The sequence below is a fragment of the Orycteropus afer genome, unplaced genomic scaffold, assembly GCF_000298275.1.
Source record: "Orycteropus afer afer isolate SDZICR_OR568_19922 unplaced genomic scaffold, OryAfe1.0 scaffold00210, whole genome shotgun sequence".
NCBI lineage: Eukaryota > Metazoa > Chordata > Mammalia > Tubulidentata > Orycteropodidae > Orycteropus > Orycteropus afer.
The window spans coordinates 649,235-676,412 of NW_006921797.1; the positions used below are offsets into that span (position 1 = coordinate 649,235).

A 27,178-nucleotide genomic window follows, 5' to 3' on the forward strand; every position below is an offset into this window, starting at 1 on the left:
AAATCTTACTGAGGATAATTCAAAAACAGTTGCAGCAGTATATTGACAGAGAACTTCCAGAAATGCAAGCTGGATTCAGAAGAGGACATGGAACAAAGATATCATTGCTGATGTCAGATACATCTTGGCTCAAAGCAAAGAATAACGGAAAGATATTAACCTGTGTCTTACTGACTATGCAAAAGCATCTGATTATGTGGATCATAACAAACTGTTGGTAACATTGAGAAGAATGGGAATTCCAGAACACTTAATTATACTCATGAGGAACCTGTACATAGACCAGAAGGCTGTCATTCGAACAGAATAAGGGAACACTGCATGGTTTAAAATCAAGAAGGGACTGTATCAGGGTTGTAGCCTTTCACCATACTTATTCAAACTGCATGTTGAGCAAATAATCCAAGAAGCTGGACTATATGAAGAAGAATGTGGCATCAGGTCTGGAGGAAGAATCATTAACAACCTGTGATACACTGATGACAGAACTTTGCTTGCTGAAAGTGAGGATGACTTGAGGCACTTAAGAATATGGTGAAGACTGAAGAATATGGTCTGCAGTATGGACTGCATCTCAATATAAAGAAAACAAAAATCCTCACAACTGAACCTATAAGCAGCATCATGATAAATGGAGAAAAGATTGAGGTTGTCAAAGACTTCACATTGCTTGGTTCTATAATCAATGCCAATGGAAGCAGCAGTCAGGACATTAGGAGATGTATAGCACTGGGCAAGTCAGCTGCAAAGAACCTCTTTCAAGTGCTGAGGAACAAAGATGCCTCCTTGAGGACTAAGGTGGCCTGACATAAGCCATGATATTTTCAATTGCCTCATATGCATGTGACAGCCGGACAATGAATTAGGAAGACCAAAGAAGACTTGATGCTTTTGAGTTGTGGTGCTGGCGAAGAATGCTGAAAGTACCGTGGACTGCTAAAAGAACTAACAGAGCTGTCCTGGAGGAAGTGCTGCCAGAATGCTCCTTGGAAGCGAGAATGGCCAGATTTCATCTCACCTACTTTGGTCATGTTGTAAGGGACCATTCCCTGGAGAAGGATATCATACTTGGTAAGGTGGAGGGTTGACAAAAGCAGGGAAGGCCCTCAATGAGATGGATTGACACAGGGGCTGCGGTGATGAGCTCAAGTATAGCAAGGATCATGGAGCTGGCACGGGACCAGGCAGTGTTCCATTCTGCTGTGCATGGGGTTGCTATGAGTCAGAGACAACTCAACAGCACCTAACAACTTAACAACAATCAACATAAACAACTACCCCATGCACTATTCAAGACCTGCTGCTAGGACCCAACAGCAAAAGAGAGAACTTCTGTCAATCAACACATTTGCAAAACTTCAGCAGGTGAGAAGGCTCAATTTATATTTGTTTCCAAAGAGAAAGTCAAGGGTGAAGAAACCAGACAGGGAAGTGACTGCTAATAATTCTGAGATCCTGAGGTCCTCTTAAAAAAAAAAAAAAAGCACGATCACACACAATCCAAAAAAATTAGAGAGACCCCTTTTTATAGAAATAGGAAAGATTGTTTGGGGCAAGGTAAATCATTTCAAAAATTTTGACTTTCAGCACAGAAACTTTCAAAGTACCCAGAAGAGCTGGAGAAAACTGCCTACACCACTATGTCCTGCATATAGTGAATTAAACCAAACCAAACCAAACTCCCTGCCGTCAAGTCAAATATGACTCATAGTGACCCCTCCTTGGGTTTCCGAGGCAGTATTACTATGGAAGTAGATTGTCCAACCTTACTTCGGAGGAGTGGCTGTTGGGTTTAAACTGGTCAGCAGTCAAATGCATTAGGCACTATGCCACTAGAGCTCCCCATGTAGTGAATAATGCTCCCTTAAATAGCCAGAATTAAATTATCTCTGAAACTACAGTCCTTTATTCCTATTCTGCTCTCCCAACAAACCTTATCCTTTTCTTAAACTCTAGGAAAATGTTCTCAGCCTTTCTATAATATGAAGAAATTTTAACATCAAAAATTTTACCAGCACCACCCCACATCATATGGAGCTATGGTGGCAGAGTAGGTAAATCATTTGGTTGCTAACCAGAAGGTCCGTGGTTCAAATCCACCAGCAGCTCTGCAGGAAGAAGATGATGCAATCTACTTCTGTAAATATTTATAGCCTTGGAAACCCAAAGAGGGTTTCCATGAGTTGGAACTGAGTCGATGGCAGTGGGTCTGGTTTTGTTTTTTTTGACCCCAAATGATACCAATTACATTCTTTGATTTTGTTCATTGAGAAAGAGCACTGTCAGAAAAATTATACACAACTTGGAAGGCAAAGGTCACCCAAGGAATTATCAAGGGTAAGGATCGGCAAACCATGAGGCCAAAGTCTGGTCTGTAACTGTACTGCCAAGGTGGAGGAGGATGACAAGAACAAGAAGTTGGAGAACGTGAGACATGTCTATGGCCTACAAAGCCTATGAAAACATTTATTACCTAGTCCTTTACAGAAAACATTTGCCAGCCCCTGGTCTACAGGAGCAAACTTAGTTCATCTCACTATTTACTACTTATTAAGCGTCAAACATAATAAAGTTACGCGTTAATATACATGCCAAAAGTTTCTATCCAGTGGAACCAATCACCTAAGGATGCATGGTACTGATGGAGGTTAAACATTTGATGTCTACCCAGCAATCTCATCCTAATATTTGTCAATTGTCTTTAACGTTCTTTGAACCCCTATAACACCCAGTTCCCCATTAATGAGTTAAATTAAATCTTTGATATATGTTCATTTTACATCTGCCTGAGAGTCATGGTTTCACTTTTCTGAAAACTGTATTTTAACAACAAAAGTCACCATAAGTGACTCTAGATCCAGGAGCGCCTTTACATTAATTTATATTTTATAGTAACGCAAACACACTGCTGTCGAGTCAGATCTGACTCATAGTGACCCCTCCTTGGGTTTCCAAGGCAGTATCACTAGGGAAGTAGATTGCCCAACCTTCCTTCTGAGGAGTGGCTGGTGAGTTTGAACCGCCAGCCTTCTGGTTAGCAGTCAAATGCCTTAGGCACTATGCCACCAGAGCTCCTATACACATTTGAAAACCACTTGATTCTTGTAATGGTGTAACAAACCATTCAGTCTCTAGTTAGAATTCAGAAAACACAAACATCGAAGGACTCTTGTCAAAATCCATCAAAAAAACCACATGGGTTTTGCAGCCTGCTGATGAAATAAAATCAAACAGGTATCCCCTACTTTTTGAAAGTTTGCTTTTACTGCCACTTCACTTTTACAAAACACCAACATTAAACCAAAACCAAACTCACTGCCATGGAGTCAATTCCAACTCTTAGCAACCCCCATTTCCCCGAGCCAAAAGAAATTCAACGAGCACGTTCGCTTTTACAGAAAAAGGTCAAAAGTGAAACTAGCAAAAGAGGCATCGCAGGTAGAATGGCATCTTCGCCAAGCTCCTTCCCCGGGAACTACACACACAGCATCTCAGCACCAAGCCTCCATAGCTTTGAACTGTGTCTGTGAACATAGATGTTAATGTTACTTTAGGTTTTGTGTGTTATTTGGTATGACTTGGTAGGTTATTTTTTGACTCTGTGAATATTCAAAAATGTTTTCCTATATAAATTAATGGTTGTTGTGGTTACTTCTGCTCTAACAGAAAACACCACAGGTGGATGGCTTTACCAAACAAGAGTTTATTCTCCTACAGTTCAAGAGGCTAGAAGTCTAAGTTCAAAGTACCAGGCTCTAGGGTCTGAGTGAAAGTCCCTCAACCTTGGGTTTCAAGTTCTGCCTCCTGCTCCCGGCCCACTGAAGTTGCTGGCTACTGAGACTGACAAACCCAAGGTCAACATAGGCACAGTCCTGGTATTACCAAACCACACAGCAGGCCATTGATTCAAGTCCATCAAGAGTCCCAAGAGCGGCAGAGCACTGCAGGCTGCTGAACAACGACTTGGCTACATGCAGGGCTCAAGCATGCCAAAAAGCTAGAGACCTTCCTCAAAGTTCTTTTTTAAAAATAAAATTAAATAAATAAATATTGTGATTTGCATCAAAGTTTACAGAGCAAATTCATTTTCCATACAGCAGTTCATATACACTTTGTCTCATGACACTGACTGCAATTTCCCACAGTGCAACTACTCTCTTCCTACTTTCTCCCTATAGCCACCTCTTACCTGTGTCCTTCCCTCCCATGCACTCCTGCCCCCCGAGCTGTCTCCCTGTGCATCCACAGCCCTTCTATTCTACAGGATTGATCTCTCCAAGGAGTATATCTACCTAATGTAAATGTTCAGCTCATATGCCTGTCTTTTGTTTGGCTGGAAGCCACAGGAGTGGGTTCAATTCCAGACCTAAAGGGGAGCTGCAGGCCATAGTCTCAGGGGTCAAGGTTGCTTCTTGTTTACTGGAAGCAGATCACATCCCTAAAGCAGCTTCTCAGCTGCTCCAGTAGATTCCACCATGGAGCTGATTACCCATCTCACCATGGGGAATAACTACATCTAGCTGACCAGCCCCTCAAAAGCATGCCCAGCCAAGCTGACACGTAACCTTAACTATCACAATGGTAATTGCTTCTTTTTCACTTTATGCCATTTTGGCTTGCAAAAGGTTTCACAGGAATGCTCTACTTCGGATAGCAGGGAAAACCTATCAATAGTCCTAACCTGAATAATCTCTTTCACCTGCCCCCAACTCCCTCTGTACAACAAGAGGAAAAACATCTTCCCCAAGTTACTTGCAAATAATTGTTTCTCCCATCAGCTGGATTTCCCTCATCCCTGCTCTGACAAAAAAAAAAAAAAAACAAACAAACAGCGAGGGTTGGAAAAGTTGGAGCTTTTAGAAAACATTCAAATTCACAAAAAGATAAGGGGAAAAATTTGGGCAAATCGAGAATATCTAAGGCAGATGACAACATGGAGCAAATCTTAAAAGGTCACAATTTGCTGCCTCAACCCCAAACCAAACATCAAACCCACTGCCATCGAATCAATTCCGACTCATAGCAACTCTACAGGACAGAGTAGAACTGTCCCATAGGATTTCCAAGGCTATAAATCTTCACAGAAGCAGACTGTTACATCTCTCTCACAGGGAGCAACTGGTGGATTTGAACTGCCAACCTTTTGGTTAGCAGCCAAATGTTTTAACCACTGCATCACCAGAGCTGTTTTTGCCCTAATCTCAGAGGAAAAAAAAAACCAAACTCATAGCCGCTGAGTTGTATCTAACTCATAGCAACCCCTTCTTGGGTTTCTGAGGCAGAGTCTCCACAGAACTAGATTGGCCAACCTTCCTTCAGAGGAGTGGCTGGTGGGTTTCCACCGCCAGCCTTCTGGTTAGCAGTCAAATGCCTTAGGCACTATGCTACCAGAACTCCCCTCAGTCAGCTCAAAATTACCACCCCTTGACTTCTCTTTGTTACACTGCATACAACTCCAAATATCAAACACTTCCCTCCCAGCTTAATAGCTCTCAGTCATTAGTAATTCAATGTTATTAAGTTTACTCCACAGAGTGGCTTCCTCTCAGCTCCACAGAGTGACTCCAACTCTATTGAAAAAAGACCAAGAATTGCAATCAATGCTCAAATAAGGGTAAGAAGTAGAACCCAATTGCACTAAGAGTATGTGTGCGTGCATGTGTGTGTGTGTGTGTGTGACTTTCCAGCGGTACACTGGAGCACAGCTTCTCTGCAGAGCTGTACCTTGATTCTTCTGATCTATTCCAGGCTACATTCCTCAGGGAGTGCTGCATGCTGGGAGCTCCACCTTATGAACATGAAATCTTTCTCTGCTTCCCTTGCTGAAAAGTCTCAGCTGCAGCAAGATGTCCAAACCATTACAGTGATGTGACTGATGGAGCCCGAGCAGGTTTTGAGTAATCATAGCCTAATCACATTTTAATTACATGGACAATCAGTAAATTATTTAATAAATAAATAAATGCTCACTAAGTGTAACACAGGGAGCTCTGGTGGCATAGTGCCTAAGGCATTTGACTGCTAACCAGAAGACTGCTGGCGGTTCAAACCCACTAGCTACTCCTCAGAAGGAAGACTGGGCAATCTACTTTCGTAGTGATACTGCCTTGGAAACCCAAGGAGGGGTCACTATGAGTCGGATCTGATTCCACAGCAGTGAGTTTGCCTTGGTTTTAAGTGCAACACAGACACAGAAATGATTTTGCAAATGACAGAAGCCCATTTAGGTCAGATTGAAGGTCTGATTTTCCATTTATTGAAAACTCAACAGAAAATCAGGCACCAGCCTTAAGATAATGGTGTGCTGTTGATTGCCATGGCGTTGATTTTGACTCACGGTGACTCCTATGTGTTCCACAGGGTTTTCAATGGCTGATTTTTTTGGAAGTACATCACCAGGCCTTTCTTCCCAGGTGCCTCAGGGTGGGTGAATTCAAATAGCCAAACTTTTGGTTTGCAGCCCAGTGCTTAATGTTTGTGCCACCCAAGGACTTCTTTTAAGCAAATTAGAGACCACTTACATATGAGGAGTTTCATGCAATGATACTATTTACTCATACAGAAAGATGGTGAGAGTGATTTTCAATTAACACATTCCCTAAACCAAAACCAAACTCACTGCTGTTGAGTCAGATCCAACTCATAGTGATCCCTCCTTGGGGTGAGGCAGTATCACTACAGAAGCAGATTGCCCAACCGTCCTTCCGAGGAGTAGCTGGTGGGTTTGAACCGCCAGCCTTCTGGTTAGCAGTCAAATGCCTTAGGAACTAAAATTAAATAAGCAATATAAATGTTAACTGTTTAAAAGGAGGAGGATAGCAATGCAGGGGTTAATGCAGCAAAGCTAGGAAATCACATTTTTTTCCTTTCCTTTGATTTAAACAAGGAGCTCTGGTGGCCTACTGGTTAAGGCATTCAGCTACCACCCAAAGAAAGGTCAGCAGTTTGAATATACCAGCTGCTCTGCGGGAGAACAGTGAGGCAGCCTGCTTCTGCAAAGATTTACAGCGTTGGAAACCCTGTGGGACAGTTCTACTCTGTCCTACAGGGCGACTATGAGTTAGAATCTACTAGATGGCAGTGAGTTTAGTTTGGTTTTTTGCTTTAAATAATTTAACATACACTGCCAATTTCTCCATACAGCACTTAGTGGAGGCAGCAGAAAACTACTCCTAAGGGGGATTCACTACCATCAAGAAAGAAGAGCTAGGAGTGGAGCGCATCCTTTGGACCGAGATCCCTGCATTGAACCTCTTTGATCCAGGAAACAGAGAGCTGTGACAGCAGAGATAGCGACAAGAAGCAGTAGAGAAACAGTGACAGCAGAGGCAGCAGGACCAAGAGACTAGCATGAGACAGAGTGGAGGGCTTCCTGGCCCACAGAGAGAAAAAGCTGAGTGCCTTCAGGCAAGAGCCTTGCTGGTGTATTGTTGTTGTTGTTATGTGCCGTCGAGTCGGACCCGACTCATAGCGACCCCTCCTTGGGTTTCCGAGGCAGTATCACTATGGAAGTAGATTACCCCATCTTCCTTTCGAGGAGTGGCTGGTGGGTTTGAACTGCCAGCCTTCTGGTTAGCAGTCAAGTGCCTTAAGCACTATGCTACCAGAGCTCCTACCTTGCTGTTGTAGTAAGGTGCATCCCTTACTAGGCAGAGCTAAAAGAGCTTTCCAACACTTGCCCAAGCAGGGCAGAGGTCAAGGGGCTGCAGGGCTGAGAGACTGAGGCCAGAGAGAAGCGCACCAGCAGCACAGCTAAGAGGAAGTCATCCTGATCAAAGAACTGTAACCTGAGCAAAGAACTGTAGCGTGAGCATTCCTGATACTGAATTGTAACCTGTTCATTCCCTAATAGGGAGCTCTGGTAGCATAGTGCCTAAGGCATTTGATTACTAATCAGAAGGCTGGTGGTTCAAACCCACCAGCCACTCCTCAGAAAGAAGGTTGGGCAATCTACTTCTGTAGTGATAAACCAAACTCACTGCCATGGAGCCGGGGCCAACTCAAAGTGATCCTTCCTTGGGTTTCTAAGGCAGTATCACTATGGAAGTAGATTGCCCAACCTTCCTTCTGAGCAGTGGCTGGTGGGTTTGAACCGCCAGCCTTCTAGTTAGTAGTCAAATGCCTTAGGCACTACACTACCAGCCTCGGAAACTCAAGGAGGGGTCACTATGAGTTGGATCCAACTCGACAACAGTGAGTTTAGTTTTTTTTTTAATTCCCATAATCATTTGGGGAAAAAAAAAAAAAAAAACTATCCCTAAGAATGCTTACTTCCCAGCATGCATTTAATCAATCATTCAGTCATTCACTTGCTGATCACCTACCATGGCCAGGCACAGTGCAAGGGAAGATTTTTAGCAAGTATTTGTAAAGTCAGAGTCAAAATGCATTTGGTGAGTTAGAGTGGTTTATGATTTTTTGTTTTTTCAAAATTAAATTTGTCACCTATTACTGCCTTATATTCTGCATATCCCATATGTGATTTCTAATAGTGCATCACTGCCTCCTTTGCCACCCCTTCCCCAATTGTTTTCTATTTGGAAACCTGAATAGTAAGGTCACAGAGTTTAACCCATAAAGCTTTAAAGGATGCTTGCAAGCATCATCATGGCATCCTATTCAAGGACCCAACTCAAACTCAGCAGTTCCAGGACTATCTGCAGATCTCCAGAGAATAACAACAACAAAAAAAAAACCCACTGCCATCAAGTCGACTCCGACTCATAGTGACACTATAGGACTGAGTAGAACTGCCCCATAGGGTTTCCAAGGCTATAATCTTTACGGAAGCACACTACCTCATCTTTCTCCTGTGGAGCAGCTATTGGGTTCAAACCACCGACCTTTTTGGTTAGCAGCCAAATACCTCAGCCACTGCACCCCGAGACCTCCTCCCTAAGAACAGTAAGTCCCAAAGAAAAGATGTGGCCACTCTGTATCATTAATGACCATATACAAGAAAAGTGGTCAGTGCTTCCAAGCCCAGTTAGAAGGGAAATCCTGATGATCAAACTCTCCCTCTCTCTGCAGCCAAATGCCCTGATAGTTTTACAATGGCTCCATCGTGTGGGTTATGCCTTCTGAGAGAAGGACTCATCATCCCCAACGAAGTGCATTATAGAAAATCGATGAGCCAGTGAACCAATGGACATGAAATATGTAATGAATCCTACTCATGAATTACTGAGTAACTTGTCCATTACAGATTTTAATATTTTAGACAAGCTAGTGATTTTCAGAAGTCCAGTCCCAAGATGGTGGCCAGCATGAACAAGGCAGCTGCAGAAGATGTTAATATTACTTTTGAAGACCAACAAAAGATACACAAATTTGCATGGATACAAGCAGAATCACAGAGCTAAAAGAAGAAATAGGAATGAAAAAGAAAGAACTCCAGAATTTCAAAGATGTTTGCAATGACATCATGCTGGCAGATGACCAATGCTTAAGTCGGCGATGTTTTCATGAGCCATTCTCAAGAGGAAACACAAGAAATGTTAGAAGAAGCAAAGGAAATTTGCAAGAAGGGATTGATGCCTTAGAATCCAGGGTAGAATCAATTCAACAGGTGTTAGCCAATTTGTAAGTTCAGCTATATGCAAAATTTGGAAGCAACATAAACCTTGAAGCTGATGAAAATTAAACATTTTTTATTTGTTTATAAACTTGAATATTCAGCATTTTTTTAAAAAAATAAATAATAATATAAGAGCACTTAGAAAAATATGGACACTAGGAGAATTACATTCATTTTTTTTTCACCCAGTTGGGAATAGAACTGTTTCAGTGGAAGAAACTCCAATTTTATATAAAAAAGAAGAAAATCTCCTTCCTACCCTCTTCTCTCTTGCTATAGTCAATATATACAAGCCAGGTTTGGTAAGATCACTAATGAGTAGAGCTACACCTATAGGGTAACAGGAAAAAATACTGCCTGTTCAAATAAAATAAAACCAAATTATTATTTACTTAGTACTGCCTATGTGCTAGATACCACGAGCTTTATGAAAGTAAACTAGCCTCTGCCCTTCACACATTCTCCATCAAGTGGGAAACACAGATATTTACCTAAGTAGTTACATTGCAAGACCAGTGCTGATACTGCAATAACAGCAGAACAAACAGTATGTCAGAGTGGCTAGGGCACACGCTCTGGAGCCAGACTGCCTATGTTGGAATTCTGGCTCCACTCATCACTAGCTATGTAACCCTTACAAGCAACTTTCCCTACCTCAGTTTTCTCATCTGTAAAATGGGGATAATAACAGTACTGGTTATTACTGTGAGAATTATTTCCTCACGGAGTTATTGTGAAGATTATATATGAAGATTAAAACACAAGTACTATTGTTTAGTACTGTTTAAGAAATCATCATGAAAATAAATGCTCTCTCTCTCTCTTTTAGACTAAAACTTCCCTGGTCAGTTTGGTCATTTTATTATTACAATTTAATAGTAATACTGGTATTACTAGCACATGAGGTAGAAGGTTGGGCAATCTACCTCCATAGTGATACTGCCTCAGAAACCCAAAGAGGGGTCGCTATGAGTCGGGTCCGACTCGACGGCACATAACAACAACAGCAGCAGCATATGAGGTAAGGTTAGAATAACCATGACAAGGATCGAGGAAAGCTTACCAGGTAGATGAGCTCTGGGCTAAGTTCTGAATAATGGTGAGGGGTTTAGTGTGCTGTGATACAAGACAGGAGCATTTCACAAATAGAGATTCATTTCAGCAAAGACCTAGAAGTGACTGAGAAAGGGGTAGGCTGGTGTGGCTTTAGGTATGAAGGGATGCAGGAGCAATAATACTGAGAGACAAGGCAGGCTCAGATCTGACTGTAGAGAGATGCAAGAGGACAGGGTGAAAGAACCTGGACATTATTCTGTAGGCAGAAACAGCCTGAGAAGCAGGGTTTCACAATGATTAAGACACTGATTTTCAATTTGAATCTTGGCTCTAACTCTTAAGAGCTATGTGACCTTGTGCGAACTACCTAAGCTCTCTATGCCTCTGTAGTCTCACTTATAAAAATAAGGAAACTAACAGTATTTACTTCATGGCTTATGATGGGAATAAATGAGTGTTTACATGCAAAGTGCACTGAACAGTGAGTGCCTGGCAAACAGTGACATATGTAAGTGTTTGCTATTCAAAGACAGAAAGTTGGCCTGTGGTACTTCAGGAAACTGTCATCTGTTTTAAAACAATAAATGGCCCTAGTTATTGTTAATGACTGGGTCAAAGGGTGAGACTACTTTTCAACTGTTCAAAAAAAATACCATTATGAAAATAAATGTTCTCTTTTAGAAAAAAACTTCCATAGTCCACGAAGAAACTTTACCACAAAGGAACAGACAGAGTCAAAGCTGGTGCTAACCTATGTACTTAAGTCCACACACTCCTAGCTAGCATCACTCTGGTTAGCCCAAGTCTTTATCAGGTCACAGTGGCCTATGCAAAGTGGCAGACTGTGCCATCTATGAGGAGATGAGATTTGTGCTAACTTTTGAATAATGTTGTTGTTGTTATGTGCCATCAAGTCAGCCCTGACTCATAGTGACCCCTCCTTGGGTTTCTGAGGCAGTATCACTACAGAAGTAGATTGCCCAACCTTCCTTCTGAGGAGTGGTAAAGGTTTTAATATGTAGTGATGGGAAGGAACGGTATGAGCCAAGTGCATAATCATGAATGATCAGACAATCCCTAAGGCAGGAACTTACTTCCAGATCCATCCTTGACTCTAGGTCCTTCAGGCTTGGCCTCAGAAATAATGTTTGCATTGGCGTTATTCTCCATCTCAATCACAAAGTTGCCATCTTCTTCAAACTCAGGGTGACTGAAGATCCAATCCAGAGCTCTTTCCAGATTATGATTCTAATAAAATGAAACATTTTTATAATGTACACAGTTCCCAGGCCTCATTATATCCTGACAATTTGAACCACGATGTCAAGCAGATAGGGCAGGAGGCCTGAGCTCATTAGTCCTGAGTGCCTCTGAGTAAGACGCCCTGACTCTGTGGATGCAATGCACATTCAGCTGGCATTCTGTAAGTCTCCCAACCAAGGTCTGTAATTGGGTTCTCTGGGCAACAGTTCCTAGCAGCCGAGCAACATTCCCAAGCCCACATCAGTCTCAGCTCAGCACTTCTGTAGCTGGTGCTGATAATGATGGCATGCAGAAAGCTAAAGGGTCTGGCATTCATCTATGCGCAGCCTTTTCCACAGCCGCACTAATTGCACACACTACATTACCTACCAACTGTATTTTCTACAGTAACCATGCAAGACAGTGGGTCACCAATGTGAGCACTACGTGAGAGCCTCCTCTCCCTAAAGGTTAGTGAAATGGTTGATGAGTTGTACTACAGATAAGATTAATGCCTTGATTAACTATGACAACTCTGATTAGTTAAGTAATTTTGAAACTGAACTCCACGCAATTCAAACCAAATAACTATTAAAACATTTCAGTCTTCCCCTGTTTGTAGGCTCACTGGTGGGTTAAAGAATTTATTTAGACACAGTCAGAACTTTCAGTGTAACAGTCAGCAAGTAAAGTAAGCAGGGTCCAAGAAAGAACCCTGACTGAAACAAACTCTGGTTGAGCTATTTTGTGCATTTTAAAGGGAAACATCTCTCCAGTCATATTTTCCACAAGCCAAGTAAGAGCCACTTTGACCTCAACAAGGAAAGCTGGCAGGTAAAACTCAAAAAACAGGCTACAAGGAATCTGCAGCAGATATACACAGAAAATGGATTATGGTTGTGTCAAGAAAGGATGGATTTTAAAACAAGTACTTTCTCTCAATACTAAACATAAATCTATGCTGCAAGACAAAGGCTTCTATCATCCATCCTCAGTTTCACAGTCCCTTCTTTCCTGGTAGTATCAGGATTTCTGTCAGTGGAGGCTTACGTGATGCTATCAAGCTGAACAGGTTTCAATGGAACTTCCAGACTAAGAAAGACTAGAAAGAAAGGTCTGGCAATCTGTTTCCAAAGATCTGCCAGCAAAACCTTATGGATCACAACAGTCTGATCTGCAACTGATGATAGTGATGGTGCAGGACCAGAGAGCATTTTGTTCCATTGTGCACGGGATCACAATGAGTTAGGAGCCAATTTCACAGCAGCTAACAACGACTAGAAGAATCTTCTCTCTATACATGGAATTCCAATGAGCTAGCTATTCTTATGAGGACTTGTGTGCACGCGTGTATGTGTGTGATTTAGGTGAAAGTTTACAAAGCAAATTCACTTTCCATACAGCAGTTCACATACACTTTGTCTCATGACATTGACTACAATTTACCACAATGCAACAGCTCCCCTCCCACTTCCTTCCCATAGTTAACTCTTCCCTGTGTCCTTCCCTCCCTGCACTCCTGCCCCCTGTGCATACACAGCCCTTCTATTCTCCCATGATTGTTCTCTCCCAGGAGTGTATCTACCTAGTGTAAATGTTCACCTCATATGCCTGTCTTTTGTTTGGCTGGAAACCACAGGAGTAGGTTCAGTTCTGGACCCGGAGGGCAGGTAGGGTCAATAGTCTCAGTGGTTCCATCAGGCTCTATCAGATCAGCAAACCTAGTCTCTTTTTTTCTTTTTCCCCAAGTGATTTTGAGTTTTGTTCCACATTGTTCTCCCACTCTATCCAGGATCTCCTACGTAGATCCCTCTCCGAGTGGTTGCCAGTGGTAGCTGGGCACCATTTGGTTCTTCTGGTCTCATAGTCATATAAGGCTGAGGATCTCATGGTGTACCAGTCACGAGGACTAATGGCTTCCATGCATCTTTGGTTTTCTTCATTATTCTTTGCTCTGGATGAGGAGAGACCTATCATTTTATCTAGATTGCTGCTTACAAGCTTTTAAGATCCCAGTCACTACTTGCCAAAGTAGGATGTGAAACAATGTTTTGTGTAGTATATTATGCCAGTTGAACTTGATATCCCTGCAACTATGATCCCAAGCCCATAGGTCCAACTACTCTCTCCCTCTATGAGGACTTATGAGAGGCATTTCATCAAGCTCTTGATATCAGAAAAGCATAACTTCTCCTAAAGACCTATATTGAATATTGAACCTCACATATCACTCTTTGCGCTAAAGCCATAGCAAGCAAGCCTAAAGCCAAATTTGTGGGCCCCCTGTTAACTAACATTCAAGATGATATGGAGGGGTTGGTTTTCAGTTTGGTCATCTTATCCCAGATCTATTATCTTCCTATTCTAAAATCCTCTGTACCGATTCCCACAATCACTTATTTCAGCTTTTTATATACTATCTGAAGATAAACCATCGTGGGCCAAGGTGGGGTACAGAGTGAAACAAAAAGGATTCAAAATGATCAGAGGACATTGTGAAATCTCAATTGCTACTGTTAGAAATACAAACTATCTCCAATAAGAAGAAGGCATGCACGCGTGTGCGCACACACACACACACACACACACAGAGTTCTCTCTCATGCTCACCGTTGCTCGGAGCGCCTGAATAGCCTGATTTCGCTGGAACCCCATGGAGGTGATGATGGCGACAATTTCCTCTGGAGGTTGGTTATCCAAACCAGTAGCACCAAAAGCTGAGGCTCCAGAGGAAGCTGCTCCTCCATATCCAGGTAGGGTTAGCGGTTCAGCAAAATCTAAGGAAATGATCAAACTCAAGCATTTTTCTGTTTGGTCTTGAATGTGCAACACTTTAGCACTTAGAAGGAAGGACATATTCAAGGTTACAATAATCAAGACAATCTAGCACTAGCATAAAGACAGACATGTGAATCACTGGAATACAATTCAAAGTCCAGAAAGAAACTCACACTATGCCCAATTAAAGGAGCTCTGGTGGCACTGTGGTTAAAGCATGGGGCTGCAAACCAAAAGTCAGCAGTTCGAACCCATCAGCTGCTCCATGGGAGAAAGATGAGGTGATGAGGTAGTCTGCTTTCATAAAGATTTGTAGCCTTGGAAACTCTATGGGGCAATTCTACTCTGTCCAGCAGGGTCACTATGAGTCAGAATTGACTCAATGGTAGTGGGTTTGGGTGTTTTGGGTTTTTTTTTTTTTCCTCCCATTTATGGCCAATTGGTTTTTGATAAAAAAAAAAAAGACCATTCAATGAGGAAAGAATAGTCTCTTCAACAAATACTGCTGAGACAACTAGATATCTACATGCCGAAGAATAAATTCAGACCCCTACTTCACACCATGTACAAAAATTAACACAATGTGGATCAAAGTCCTAAGCATAAGAGCTAAAATCCTTACAAGGAAACAAAGGAGTAAAAATTTGTGACCTTGGATTAGACAACAACTTCTTAAATATGACACCAAAACATAAGAAACAAAAGGAAAAATAGATAAATTGGACTTCATCAAAACTAAAAGCTTTTGTTCATCAAAGGATACTATCAAGAAAGCGATAGGCAACCCTGAGAATGAAAGACAAATTTGCAAATCAAAAATCTAATAAGGGTCTATTATACAGAATATATAAAGAACTTATACAACACAGTCTGCTAACCAGAAGGCTGGAGGTTCAAACCCACCAGCTATTCCTAGGAAGGAAGACTGGGCAATCTACTTCCGTAGAGATACCACCTCAGAAACCCAAGGAGGAGTCACTATGAGCCTAATTGACTCGATGACAGTGAGTCTGTTTTTTTGGTTTTTTTTCAAAATACAACACAAAAATAAAAAGATAAACAAGGCAATTAAAACTGGGCAAAAAACTTGAATAGACATTTCTCCAACTAAGATATGTAAATGGTTCAAAAGCACATGAAAAGATGATCAACATCGTTAGTCATTAGAGAAATGCAAATCAAAATCACAATGTGATACGACTTCACATCCACTAGGATAATTATAATAAAAAAAAACAGATAATAACAATTATTGGTGATGATGTAAAGTACATGGAATCCTTACACATTGCTAGTAGGAATGTAAAATGGTGCAGCTGCTTTGGAAAACAGTGTGACAGTTCCTCAAATGTTAAACACAGAAGTACCGTATGACCCAGCAACTCCACTCCCAGGTATTACCTGTGGAGTAAAGAATCTAATTTTGTCCCAAATAAGATGGCTTTATCCTTGGCTCTGCAGAAATAATCCTTGGAGTAACTGGGGTACCTTGGTCTGTGACGTCCAGGCCACACCTGCGAATTTGTCACCAGCTAGACTAGGTAAGAATCACCTAGGAAGCTGGTATCAGCTAGCCTCAGAAGCCATGATTTAGCCTATCATGTAGAACTGGCTGATAATAGCTCTAAATGCAGAAGCTCAGAGAGTTTCCTGGTTGGTGAGATCATCTGCTCTCAGGAGGGTACAACATCCCTGGGGACATGGAAGCTCTGGGTTAGGAACTCTCTCAGACTATGTCCTATGCTTCTCTTCATTTGTATCCTTTTTAGCCATAATAAATCTGTAGTAGTTAATTACGGCATACTCTCTGTGAATTCTGAGAGTTATTCTAGCAAATTTTCTAACCCAAAGGGGCAGCTGAAACCAGAAGGTGAGAAAGTAAGGGTCCCAAGTTTGTAGTATCCTGATGGGAAATTAGGAAACCAGCCCTGAATTTGTGGCCAGAGAGTCAGAAGACTGAGTGTCATGTAGACTCCCAAAATTTGCAGTTGACATTTGTCTATTTGGCAGTTCGAAGAATGGTCTCCTTCTAACTTGTGAGTACTAATCTAGCTCTGGGTGGCTAGAGTCAGAGAGAGAGAGAGAGAGAGAGAGAGAGAGTCACAGGGGCAGGTGGTGATGATGATGGAGAAGTAGGAATGTGAGAGTGAAATAATCCCCACATTCTGGAGCTCAGAGTCACGCTAATCTCTATCACTCCATGCCCAAAAGAAATGAAAAGATATGTCTACACAACAGCATTTATTCATCATAGCCAAAAAGTAGACAGAACCCAAGTGTCCACCAACTTGTCCAACTGAAGAATGGATAACAAAATATGGAATAGTCATACAATGAAATATTATTTAGAAATAGGAAGGAATGAAGTCTGATACACGATACAACATGGATGAAACCTGAAAACATCACGCTAAGTGAAAGAAGCCAGATAAAAGAGGCCATATACTGCATGATCCCATTTGTATGCAATGTCCAAAACAGGCAATTCAATAGAGATAGAAAGTAGACTAGTATTTGCCAGGGGCTAGAGGAGGAAGGAATGGGAAATTGATAGGTCGAGGTTTCTTCTTTGAATGGATAAAAACATTATAAAGTTAGATAGTAGTAATAGGTACACAACTCTGAATACAATAAAAACCACTAAATTGTATGTTTTAAAAAGGTGAATGGTGTCTCAATAAAGCTGTTGTTAAAAGAGAAGAAGAAAGATAAAAGTTACGAGTTCAGTTGGCTATGGTGGCAAAGTCTTCAACTATAGCAGATTATGAACTAGAAAGTCATTTTCTTGGTCCTGCCACAGGGGATATGGTAAGACCAAGACTTAGCAGCGCTGAAGATCACTCAGAGTCCTAAGCCATTTGCCATTTTCCAACCACCTACCTGGCTCTTCCATGTGAACAATGATCCAGTTGAAGGCCACCTCGGCTCCCATATTTCCAGTAAAGTACACGGCCTTCCGACATGCTTCTAGAGGGAAACCCATCTCAGCTAGCTGCATCACTGATGACTCATCAATGTCTGACGCTGTGGAGCACAACAGGATATTCTGGTATAAAAATAAACTATTTCTCCTGGTGTTAGCTTTTCTTTACCCCCTTTTATCCACATGCTACCCCAAAAAAGGTGGCATTTTATTGGGCGTGTGGGCAGTGATACTTCTTTTTGTTTCACTTTAAGCCATCCAAATATTAAGCTATTTGAGCTGAGCTTGTGTCTTTGACCTAAATAGAGAAACCATGGTAATCACCTAAGCTTCCAAGCACTAAAAAGATAATGCCTAATTTCATATGGGGACATCTAGTGTATTCCAAAACCACTTCAAGCTCCCAGATCATTCTCAAGGCCGCTGCAGCAGCCTTCTCCTATGACTAAAATGTAAAGATAGAAGCATTATCTATAAGTCAAAAATACCTGTTCCTTAAATGTCACAGAAAGTTACAGAAGGCCTTTAGATACAGCCAGTATTATTAGAAAAAGGAATCAGCTATGGCAAACAGAACCCAAATGTTAAGTACAGAAGAGGAGATTGTGTTTTTTCAATTGTATACATTATAGAGGAGCTCTGGTGGCCTAAGGCATTTGACTGGTAACCAGGAGGCTGGCGGTTCAAATCCACCAGCCACTCCTCGGAAGGAAGATTGGGCAATCTACTTCCCTAGTGATACCGCCTCGGAAACCCAAGGAGGTTTGACTATGAGTCAGATCCAACTCGATGGCAGTGAGTTTGGTTTGGTTTTCGTATACATTATAGAAAAGATAATAAAAGTTTTACAAACCTAATTCAGTTTCAGACAAAGAGGATTTCGTCTTCTTTTCTTAATGATATATTCAAATTGATATAGATGGATGTGTGTGTGTATATACGTATGTTTGTGTGTACATATGTATAAGCTTATATCAACACACATACACTGCTCTCAAATTGTACCAAAGGCGAGAAAACACAGGAGCCCAAAATACATCCTTTATATTTTGCGTGTCATAAGGTCTGTAATCTACTGAAAATTCCCTTCCCTGACAGATGGCAATCAGTAAAAGAACTGAAGAACAGTTATAAGTGGCAGAGCCTGGGTTCCAACACAGGGCTGGTTGATTCTCATGCTAATGGCCATTCTCGTGACCACAGGGCTACATACATCACATGTCCCTAATTGATCTTTACTGCTAACTCATCTTGCAAGCAAAGAACTGTTCCCACTTGGGAAAAGCTGCACATACACAAGTACAGAGAAATGTCTGTTTATTGAATGCCCACAGACAAATGAGTCAGATCAATTCACAACAGTAGGACACTGAGAAAAAAATTAAAAGATACATACGGTCTATCAATTGGTTCATCAGACGATCTGGAAATTAAGAAAGAGTGCAGGAAATGAGACCAAACCATGCCAAAGAGTTTTAGGAAAAGAAACAGTTGGTCCAGGGCATTCCCAAATTCCCACACCACTTGGAACTCCATGCTGTTTTCAACCCTTAACCCCCTACACAGACACCCCAGGCAGCACAACATAAAGGCATTACAGTAATGATGGAAATTAACAAGTTTCAGGCATTTAGGTCAGGTATAATACGATGTTCAGGTTGTCATATTAATGAACCAAATACTTCTCCCTTTGTATTTCCAAGAAGTTTGTATAATTACAAACCAAAGATTCTGTAATGGACATTGAAGAGAGAGTAGGAACAGTATTAGTAAAGCACCTGGTAGTTCTCTGATGCTCATCTTTCTCTAACCACTTTCATGAACCACCTGTACTACAAAACCCAGAATGACTCAAGTACAGGCCTCTTCCCTACTACCTGTACCCCACAGTTAAGCATTTGACTTAAAGAATGCAATATGCATGCCTGTCTTTAATCCTATCTTGCTCCTTTGGACTCTTCCTACCCTTCTTTTGTACCTGGATACAGTCATCATAGTCATCTGTGCTCAACTGATGGAAAATCTTTGGTTTTTAAAAAAAAACAAAACACCTCACTGCCATCCACTCGATTCTGACTCATAGCAACCCTTCCTTGGGATTTCCAAGGAGGTATCTCTACGGAAGTAGATTGTCCAGTCTTCCTTCAGAGTAGTGTCTGGTGAGTTTGAGCCATCAGGCTTCTGGTTAGCAGTCAAATGCCTTAGGCACTGCACCACCAGAGCTCCCAAAATCTTTTGTAGAAGGGCCCAAAGTGCTCTATCATTATTGGCTAATTTACCTAATTAACTCATTATGACAAAACACATGCATGGCTGTCCAGTCAGATCCGATTCACAGAGGCCCCTCCTTGGGTTTCCAAGGCAGTATCACTATGGATGTAGATTGCCCAACCTTCCTTCCGAGGAGGGGCTAGTGGGTTTGGACTGCCAACCTTCTAGTTAGCAGTCAAATGCCTTAGGCACTATACCACCAGGGCTCTTAATTAACTCATTAGGAAGATGAACAGTAAACAGATGAGTAAACTAAGCCATAAATGAAATTGATTTCATCAGAATAACTGAGCTAGTTAGTTATTAAACCAAGATTTTTCTGACATTGTCCTTAAATCCACAAAGCCCTGAAGGCACAGTGGTTAAAGCACTTGGCAACTAAACAAAAGGTCAGCAATTCAAAACCACCAGCCACTCCACAGGAGAAAGATGTGGCAGTCTGCTTCTGTAAAGACTTAGAGCCCTGAAAACCTATGAGGGGCAATTCTAACCTGCCTTATACGGTCACTATAAGTAGACAGTGACTCGAAGGCAATGGGTGGGTGGTCCTTGAGCCCACATAAGTGAGGACAACTACTTCTTGTGTGTCCTTTTCCCTTAAAAAGTTAAGTATCCTGAACAATAGCCAAGTTAGCATTCATAGAGTGAAAGAGAAATTCAAACCGCTCCCTTGCTATGAAGCAAAGACAAAGCTGGGGAGGTGAGATGTGTTGGAAAATTTTAAAACAACATACACTCTTGAATTTCCCTTTTTGGTTATCCAGAGGCACTCCTAGGAATGACACAGCTCCCCCTGCACTGTTTAAGAGACTAATGATACCACAGCCCTTCTCTTCCCTACAAATCCATTTGGAGGGTGTTAAAAGGCAACCTAACCTAGAAAGTGTGAGATCTGTTGCCAGTTATTCTCACAAGTCCATTTCAGTCACTCATGATAGGTCTGTGCCTCTTCCAATTTCTATTTTAAGTTTCTAGTTGAGGAAAGATGTGGCAGTCTGCTTCCATAAAGACTGCAGCCTTAGAAGCCCTATGAGGGCAGTTCTACTCTGTCCTATAGGGTCACTATGAGTCAGAATCAATTCTACAGCAATGGGTTATGGTGGGTTATATCACCAGAAGGTGGCCAAGAAAAGTCTGATGGCTGGCAGCAGCAACAGAGTAGAGGAAGAAAACTATTTCAGTAAAGAAAATTGGGAGGGGAGGGGACATCCTCCTGGCAGGAGATGGTACCTTTTGAGTCATCAGGAATGACTATAGGGGGACTAATGTCTGGAAGTTCCTCCTCTCCTGGCTGTAACCCCCTGGCTCGAAGATGGTTGATATCAAGCAGGTCTGGCATATCAACAGAAACGTCTGCAAAATGAGAGAGATCATGTCACTGGACTCTCAAAAACCCAGAATTGCCTTATTATAAAACCAGCACCACTAATTCTACATGCATGGGTCTCAGTGGAGCTGAGGGATGTTTTTCAGTTGTCTGGAATAGATCACTGGCCCAGCAAATCCATCATGGCTGACTAGATTTTAACGGAGAACCTAGATAAAGTATACAAGGTGGCAAGAACAAACAGGTTAAGCCAGAGATCACAAACTGTCAGCCCATAGACTGTGGCCAGACATATTCTGTTTTTTTTTTTTTTTTTTTTATGTTGCCGATAAATTCCAATTTTAAAATGAGAGTATTTAATTTTTAAAATTTTGATTTTCAGCTTATTTGGAAAAACACAGATCTGTAGCACATTCTCAGATGATAACAGATGTCTGGAGCTGATCTTCCACTCTAGACAATGAACATTCTCTGTGACTTTCTGACACAGGCCCCACCACTCCCTATTGCCCCCATGATCCTGAGCATCATATTTGTCCCAGTTTGATCCTTATCATACAGAAAAGTTTTTCCAGGGTCTTTATCCAAAGTGGGAATATCTAAGAAGGACCAAGTAAATGACATGTTTCTTACGCAGCCCACTTCTTTCCTTAATATTATCACTTATTTTTTTTTTGAGACATTTGAATATGCAACCCCAAGTTTAAGTCTTTTCTAAAATCATGATGGGTCCTGTGATTCTTCTAAGTCAATAAATGAAGAATGAGTTTTAAAGAAATTGTTAATCGAATCCGAAGTGTCTTAGTCTTGGAGTTTTTTGTTTGTTTTGTTTACTTCTCAGCAAATAGAAAATGTATCAAACAGCCAGTCGAGATTTAGTACTGTACATATTCAGTTATGATAATGGTGAAAAAAATGGGTTCAAATATGAGTCCAGGATATGTCTTTTGGGCTAGCAAACAGAACGTGAACATACCATTCCTAACCAGTTCTGATGCCAGGTATATGAATGCTATTTTAAAACCACCACTCAAACAACAAAGATTGGTTTAAAAAAAATTTCTCAATGAGCAGCAAAAACAAAAATAATTATCTGACCAACAAAATCACTGCAATTATTCTTCAAGAGAAAAAGTCAATTTCATTAAAGAAAGTTTTGGGAGTCCTTTAAATTTGGCAAGTCAATAGAATCTAATTCAAATTTTAGTTCTTTTACAGAAATTCCAAGGACAAAAAATAAGTAAGAAAACTGTTTGCAAAGCAATTCAAAGCTTTCAGAATAAGTCCGTTTTCCCTCCCAGGTATGTCTCAAATCCACCGAAGAAAGTTAAGTGATCTTAACTTTCCACCCTTCCCACCCACAAAACTATCCACCAGGAAAAGTAAGTAGAGTCAGTAACAGCCCAGCACAATTTTAGATGGCCAGGACATGCTATGTACATTGTTAGTGTGGAGATTTCTGGAAAATGACTCGTGCTGATTTTAGACTTTACATTCTGTTTACCTATCCCCTTCAGTTGAGTACTTAATCAGTGCAGACCTGAGATTTTAAGCGATCAAAAACATAAAAACTTTACAAGATGTGCAAAGTCTGAAGGAGTTGCTTAAGAAACCATAGACAGTAAAAGTGCACACCCTTCTACACCACTGTGGCAACTAATAACATATTTCATATTAGATCGCCATGATAGAGAAAACATTCTCATGCATTATCTGGGAAATTAACCTCCAATAACGATCAAGGACCTTCAAAATTAGCAAGAAAGAAGTCCAATTAAACCAAAATTATATCCTTCTCCTGACTTTTTAATAAAACTGACTGTACTCATTTTATTAATAACATTTGTTATGATTTAAGTGAACATCATTAGTCACACCTGCCTATTTCAGAGACAGAGAGATGCTAAGTGGAGGCAGTCCTCAGGTTAGGAATGAGATCTGTGCCTAAATATGCCTTTAAGCAAATGGAACAGGTGCATACAGTTCTTATTTAGCTTTACTTTAGTGCAAGAAAAGGTTCTAAACCCTTGTCAATCATTGAAAAGCTGCACATGCAGCAAGTGAAGATTATGAGGAAGAATCTGTGGCCAACTAGTGGTTGATTCAAATAGCCCTGGTGGCACAGTAGTTAAGTGCTCAGCTACTAACCAAAAGGTCAGTGGTTCGAACCCACCAGCTGTTCTGTGGGACAACGATGTGGCAGTCTGCTTCTGTAAAGATTTACAGCCTTGGAAACCCTATAGGGCAATTCTATCCTATCCTAAAGGTCTGCTATAAGAATTGACTTGAGGGCAGTGGGTTTGTTTTGGGGTTAGATGTTGGTCCAATCATTTCACAGGGCAAGTAAGAGTTGTTTATAAATTGGATGTTCATAACCCAGGGACTGCCTATATATTTAACTGCTTGCTACTTAAAGTGTGGTCCTGGGACAAGCAGCAGGAGCATCACCTCAGAGCTTGTAAGAATGCAGAACCTCAGCCCACTCCCCTTCCCACACCTGCTGGATCAGCATCTGCATTTTACCAGGACTCCAGGTAATTTGTATGCACATTAAAGTTTGGGAAGCATTGCTTATTTGATAATGTGAAGATCTTGTTTCACTCCTGGAATCCAGTCATTCCAGAACCCATTATTAGGAGAGAAAGGATTAGTATGTGGTAGTTTTTACTATTGATGCTTACTGTGTACTCTGATTGCATGAGAGACAGGAAGAAATAATGGTTAAAAAAAAAAAAAATAAGAATGAAATGGAACTGCTTTTGGCAGCCAACCACATGGGCTCTTTCACATGCCGTGTTTTCAAAATGGCTAATTTGATGTTTTAAGCAAAAGCATGCAAAAGATACCTACCAAATTTTTTGGGAACCCAGTCAAGACCAAAAGTGAACTTCTTTATCTGCACTACCAAGTATTCAGGGAATGAGGCAAAGCGAGATGTTCTGGGAAACACAAGGGGATTGTATCAATGAAACAAGGCAGTAAGAATTGTGAATACAGTTCATAAAGCATCATCAGCTCTGTCTGAGGCATACCTGGCAGTACCAACGGCTTGACTGAAGAGAAGGAATGCACAGAGGCATATAAATGCATGCACACATACATACACACACACACACACACTCACCCCTACTCATTCTTCCTGACCTTTTCCACAAAATTAAAATGTTTACCATAGGAGAACGCTGTCCCATGAGAATGATATGGGTCTATTTCAAAGTCCTTACTTTACTTTGCTATGGCATTTCATATTTTAGAAAAGTCTTTTTCAATGTGTTTTTCTAAAATCCTTGCTAGATTTTTGTATCCTTATGTTTTCAGTTGTGTACAGGCATGTATGCATTATGTGTTTGTATGAAAAAGCTTCCAAATGATCCTAACACAACCTCACCTCCACTCCACTGAGAATCACTATCTGAAGCAAAGCTGGGATAAGGAGGGTTTACACTGGAACTTTGATTGAGGTGGAGTATTTAAAATGCCAGGGCCTCATTAAAACACCACTGTATCTAAATCCATGGTCACTTGGATCCTAGGCACAGATATATTTTAAGTGCAGTAAACCAAACAAAACTCCTGCCATCGAGTCAGCTCCGACTCACAGCCACTCTGCAGGACAGAGTAGAACTGCCTCATAGGGTTACCAAGGCTGTAAATCTTTACAGAAGCAAACTGCCACATCTTTCTCCCATGGAGTGATGGGTGTGTCTGAACCTCTGACCTTCTGGTAAGCAGCCAAATGCTTTAACCACTGCACCACCAAAGCTCTTTCAAGTGCAGTAAATAAGTGCCTAAAATATCTAATTCTGGGCCTTAAATTTTAAAATTAATACATACAGCCAATGTCTTGAGTTTCCCTTCAATCTTTTCAGAAAAGCTGAATTGTACATATGCACAGCTATTCAACTTCTACACTAAATTTGTGCCTCATGCCAGCTCATTCAAACATGAAGAATGTATCATCTTATTTTTAACAATCATTTCTATTTGAGTATCAATGCAGGCATGCTAGGTGTATGTATTTTGAAAAATGATCTGTGGGCAGGCAATACAGTACATTTTAAAAGAAAAGATTCTGGAACATCCTCTCCAGACACCTCACTTTTCATATCTAAGTCATTACCTCCTATTCCACATGCATTGTCCACAATTCAGAAAACAAATGCAAATGAACTTCTGCCCCCTAGTGTAGAACAGGAGCTATAATACCGGGATAGAGTACAAGATCTGAGAGTCAAGACTTGGCTTTGGATCTTCGATATGGTACTTAATTCACTCCAAATCTATGCAAATCACTGACCCTCCCTGTGGCTCCATGTTCACATCATAACATCATTTATTAATAATGTCTGCCGGCCAGCGCTGTGCAATGTTCATGAAATGATGTGGCCTGACTAGAAAGTAGTATGTGTAGCTAAGGGATTATCATGATTATTTTGTCATGAAAGAGCTAAAATCTATGAAGTGTTGGGCACTGGCTTGATCTGCATTGCCCCTCTCGCCCAATCCAGGCAGGTCACTCAATCTGTCTGTATGTCAAAGTCCCCATCACAAGGATGGTAGAAGGGTATAGACAATAACGCAAAGGAGCTCTTCAGAGCATAGGACCTTTATCAACCTAAGGAACTGATCTATTATTATCCTGGCTCACTCTCCAGAAATTATATATCTAATTAAGTTTTCTTGTATTCCAAGAAGTGATAAAAAATATCACCTTAAATCTTATTTACATGGAGCCAGGACCTCAATTTCACCAAAAAACAAAGGAAAAATTAAAAAAAAAAAAAAAAAAGTAATTCAGTTTCTTGTTTCTATCTTTCTTTAGTACTACCAACAAATTGCATCTGATATTATATTTTCAACTTATGTGAAAATGTTATGTCAGGGGTTTCTCTTACCACATTAACTTAAAATCCAAAAAAAAATACATGATAGTGAACTCAACCAAAATTCAGCAGTACATCAGTGATTTCCAAAATGTGACTCAGGAGCCCTAAGACATTTCTAGTTGCTCTGTGGTGAGCAGCTGAGTAAGGCATTAGCTCTTAATACCATGGAGTGGGGGTAGTAGAGGTCGAAATAACAGCAAGTTAACATACCACCCTGTTAAGGGGTAACTTACTAACCTTACAGACAGCAGATTACATGATGTCCACTTTGGCCCAGCACTCTTTACCTTGTAACCTCTACAGGGTCTCAAATTGAATTATCCATGTAGTAACTGCTAAATATACATTTATTCAAATCATTCTCAAAATTAATACTTCAAATTCATTCATTGCTGCTTTGGAATATTGAGTTTGTTGGTTAAGTCCAACAAAGTTATAAGTTATGCACTACTGACTCTTTTGTTACTAAAATTAATGCCTGGATTTAAAATTTTTCTTGAAAAGCTACAGAATTTTAGTTAGGACCAAGCCAAAAACCAAGCCCACTGCCACTGAGTCAATTCGAACTCATAGCAATCCTACAGGACACAGTAAAACTGCCTCATCTGGTTTCTAAGGCTGTAAATCTTCACGGAAGCAGACTGCCTCATCTTTCTCCCATGGAGCAACTGGTGAGTTTGAAATGCCAACTTTCTGGTTAGCAGCCGAATGTTTTAATCACTGTGCCACTGGAGCTTAAGGACCATCAGAATGTAAACCCATTCAAAAAGGTCTAGATGGACACACAGCAAATTTACAGGAGTAGTCACCCAAGGGAGGAGAGAGGGACTGGCGGAGTGTGCAAAGGAAAACTTTTATTTTCTTTCTATTTTTTATAATAAGAGGGAATTCATGTGCAACTTACATGTTTAAAATTAAAGGATTTTTTGAACTATTGTTGTTGTTGTTATTTGCCGTCGAGTCGGCCCCGACTCATAGCGACCCCTCCTTGGGTTTCCGAGGCAGTATCACTACGGAAGATTGCCCAACCTTCCTTCCGAGGGCTGGTGGGTTTGAACCGCCAGCCTTCTGGTTAGCAGTCAAGTGCCTTAGGCACTATGCTACCAGAGCTCCTATAT

General features: G+C 41.0%; 1 protein-coding gene and 1 pseudogene across 1 annotated transcript in view; one reads left to right on the forward strand and one right to left on the reverse strand.

Annotated features, from left to right (window-relative positions):
- The window catches only part of USP13 (ubiquitin specific peptidase 13), a 164,015-nt gene that overhangs the window by 8,080 nt on the left and 128,757 nt on the right, over positions 1–27,178 (reverse strand). Inside the window, exons 14-19 of the mRNA XM_007948269.2 lie at positions 24,025–24,113; positions 21,078–21,200; positions 18,973–18,999; positions 17,534–17,677; positions 14,486–14,652; positions 11,728–11,881 (exon numbers count right to left, since the gene is read on the reverse strand). Coding sequence (XP_007946460.1) covers positions 11,728–11,881; positions 14,486–14,652; positions 17,534–17,677; positions 18,973–18,999; positions 21,078–21,200; positions 24,025–24,113 — 704 coding nt within the window. The remainder of the gene's footprint in view (positions 1–11,727; positions 11,882–14,485; positions 14,653–17,533; positions 17,678–18,972; positions 19,000–21,077; positions 21,201–24,024; positions 24,114–27,178) is intronic.
- On the forward strand, positions 9,255–9,643 carry LOC103203289 (annotated as a pseudogene).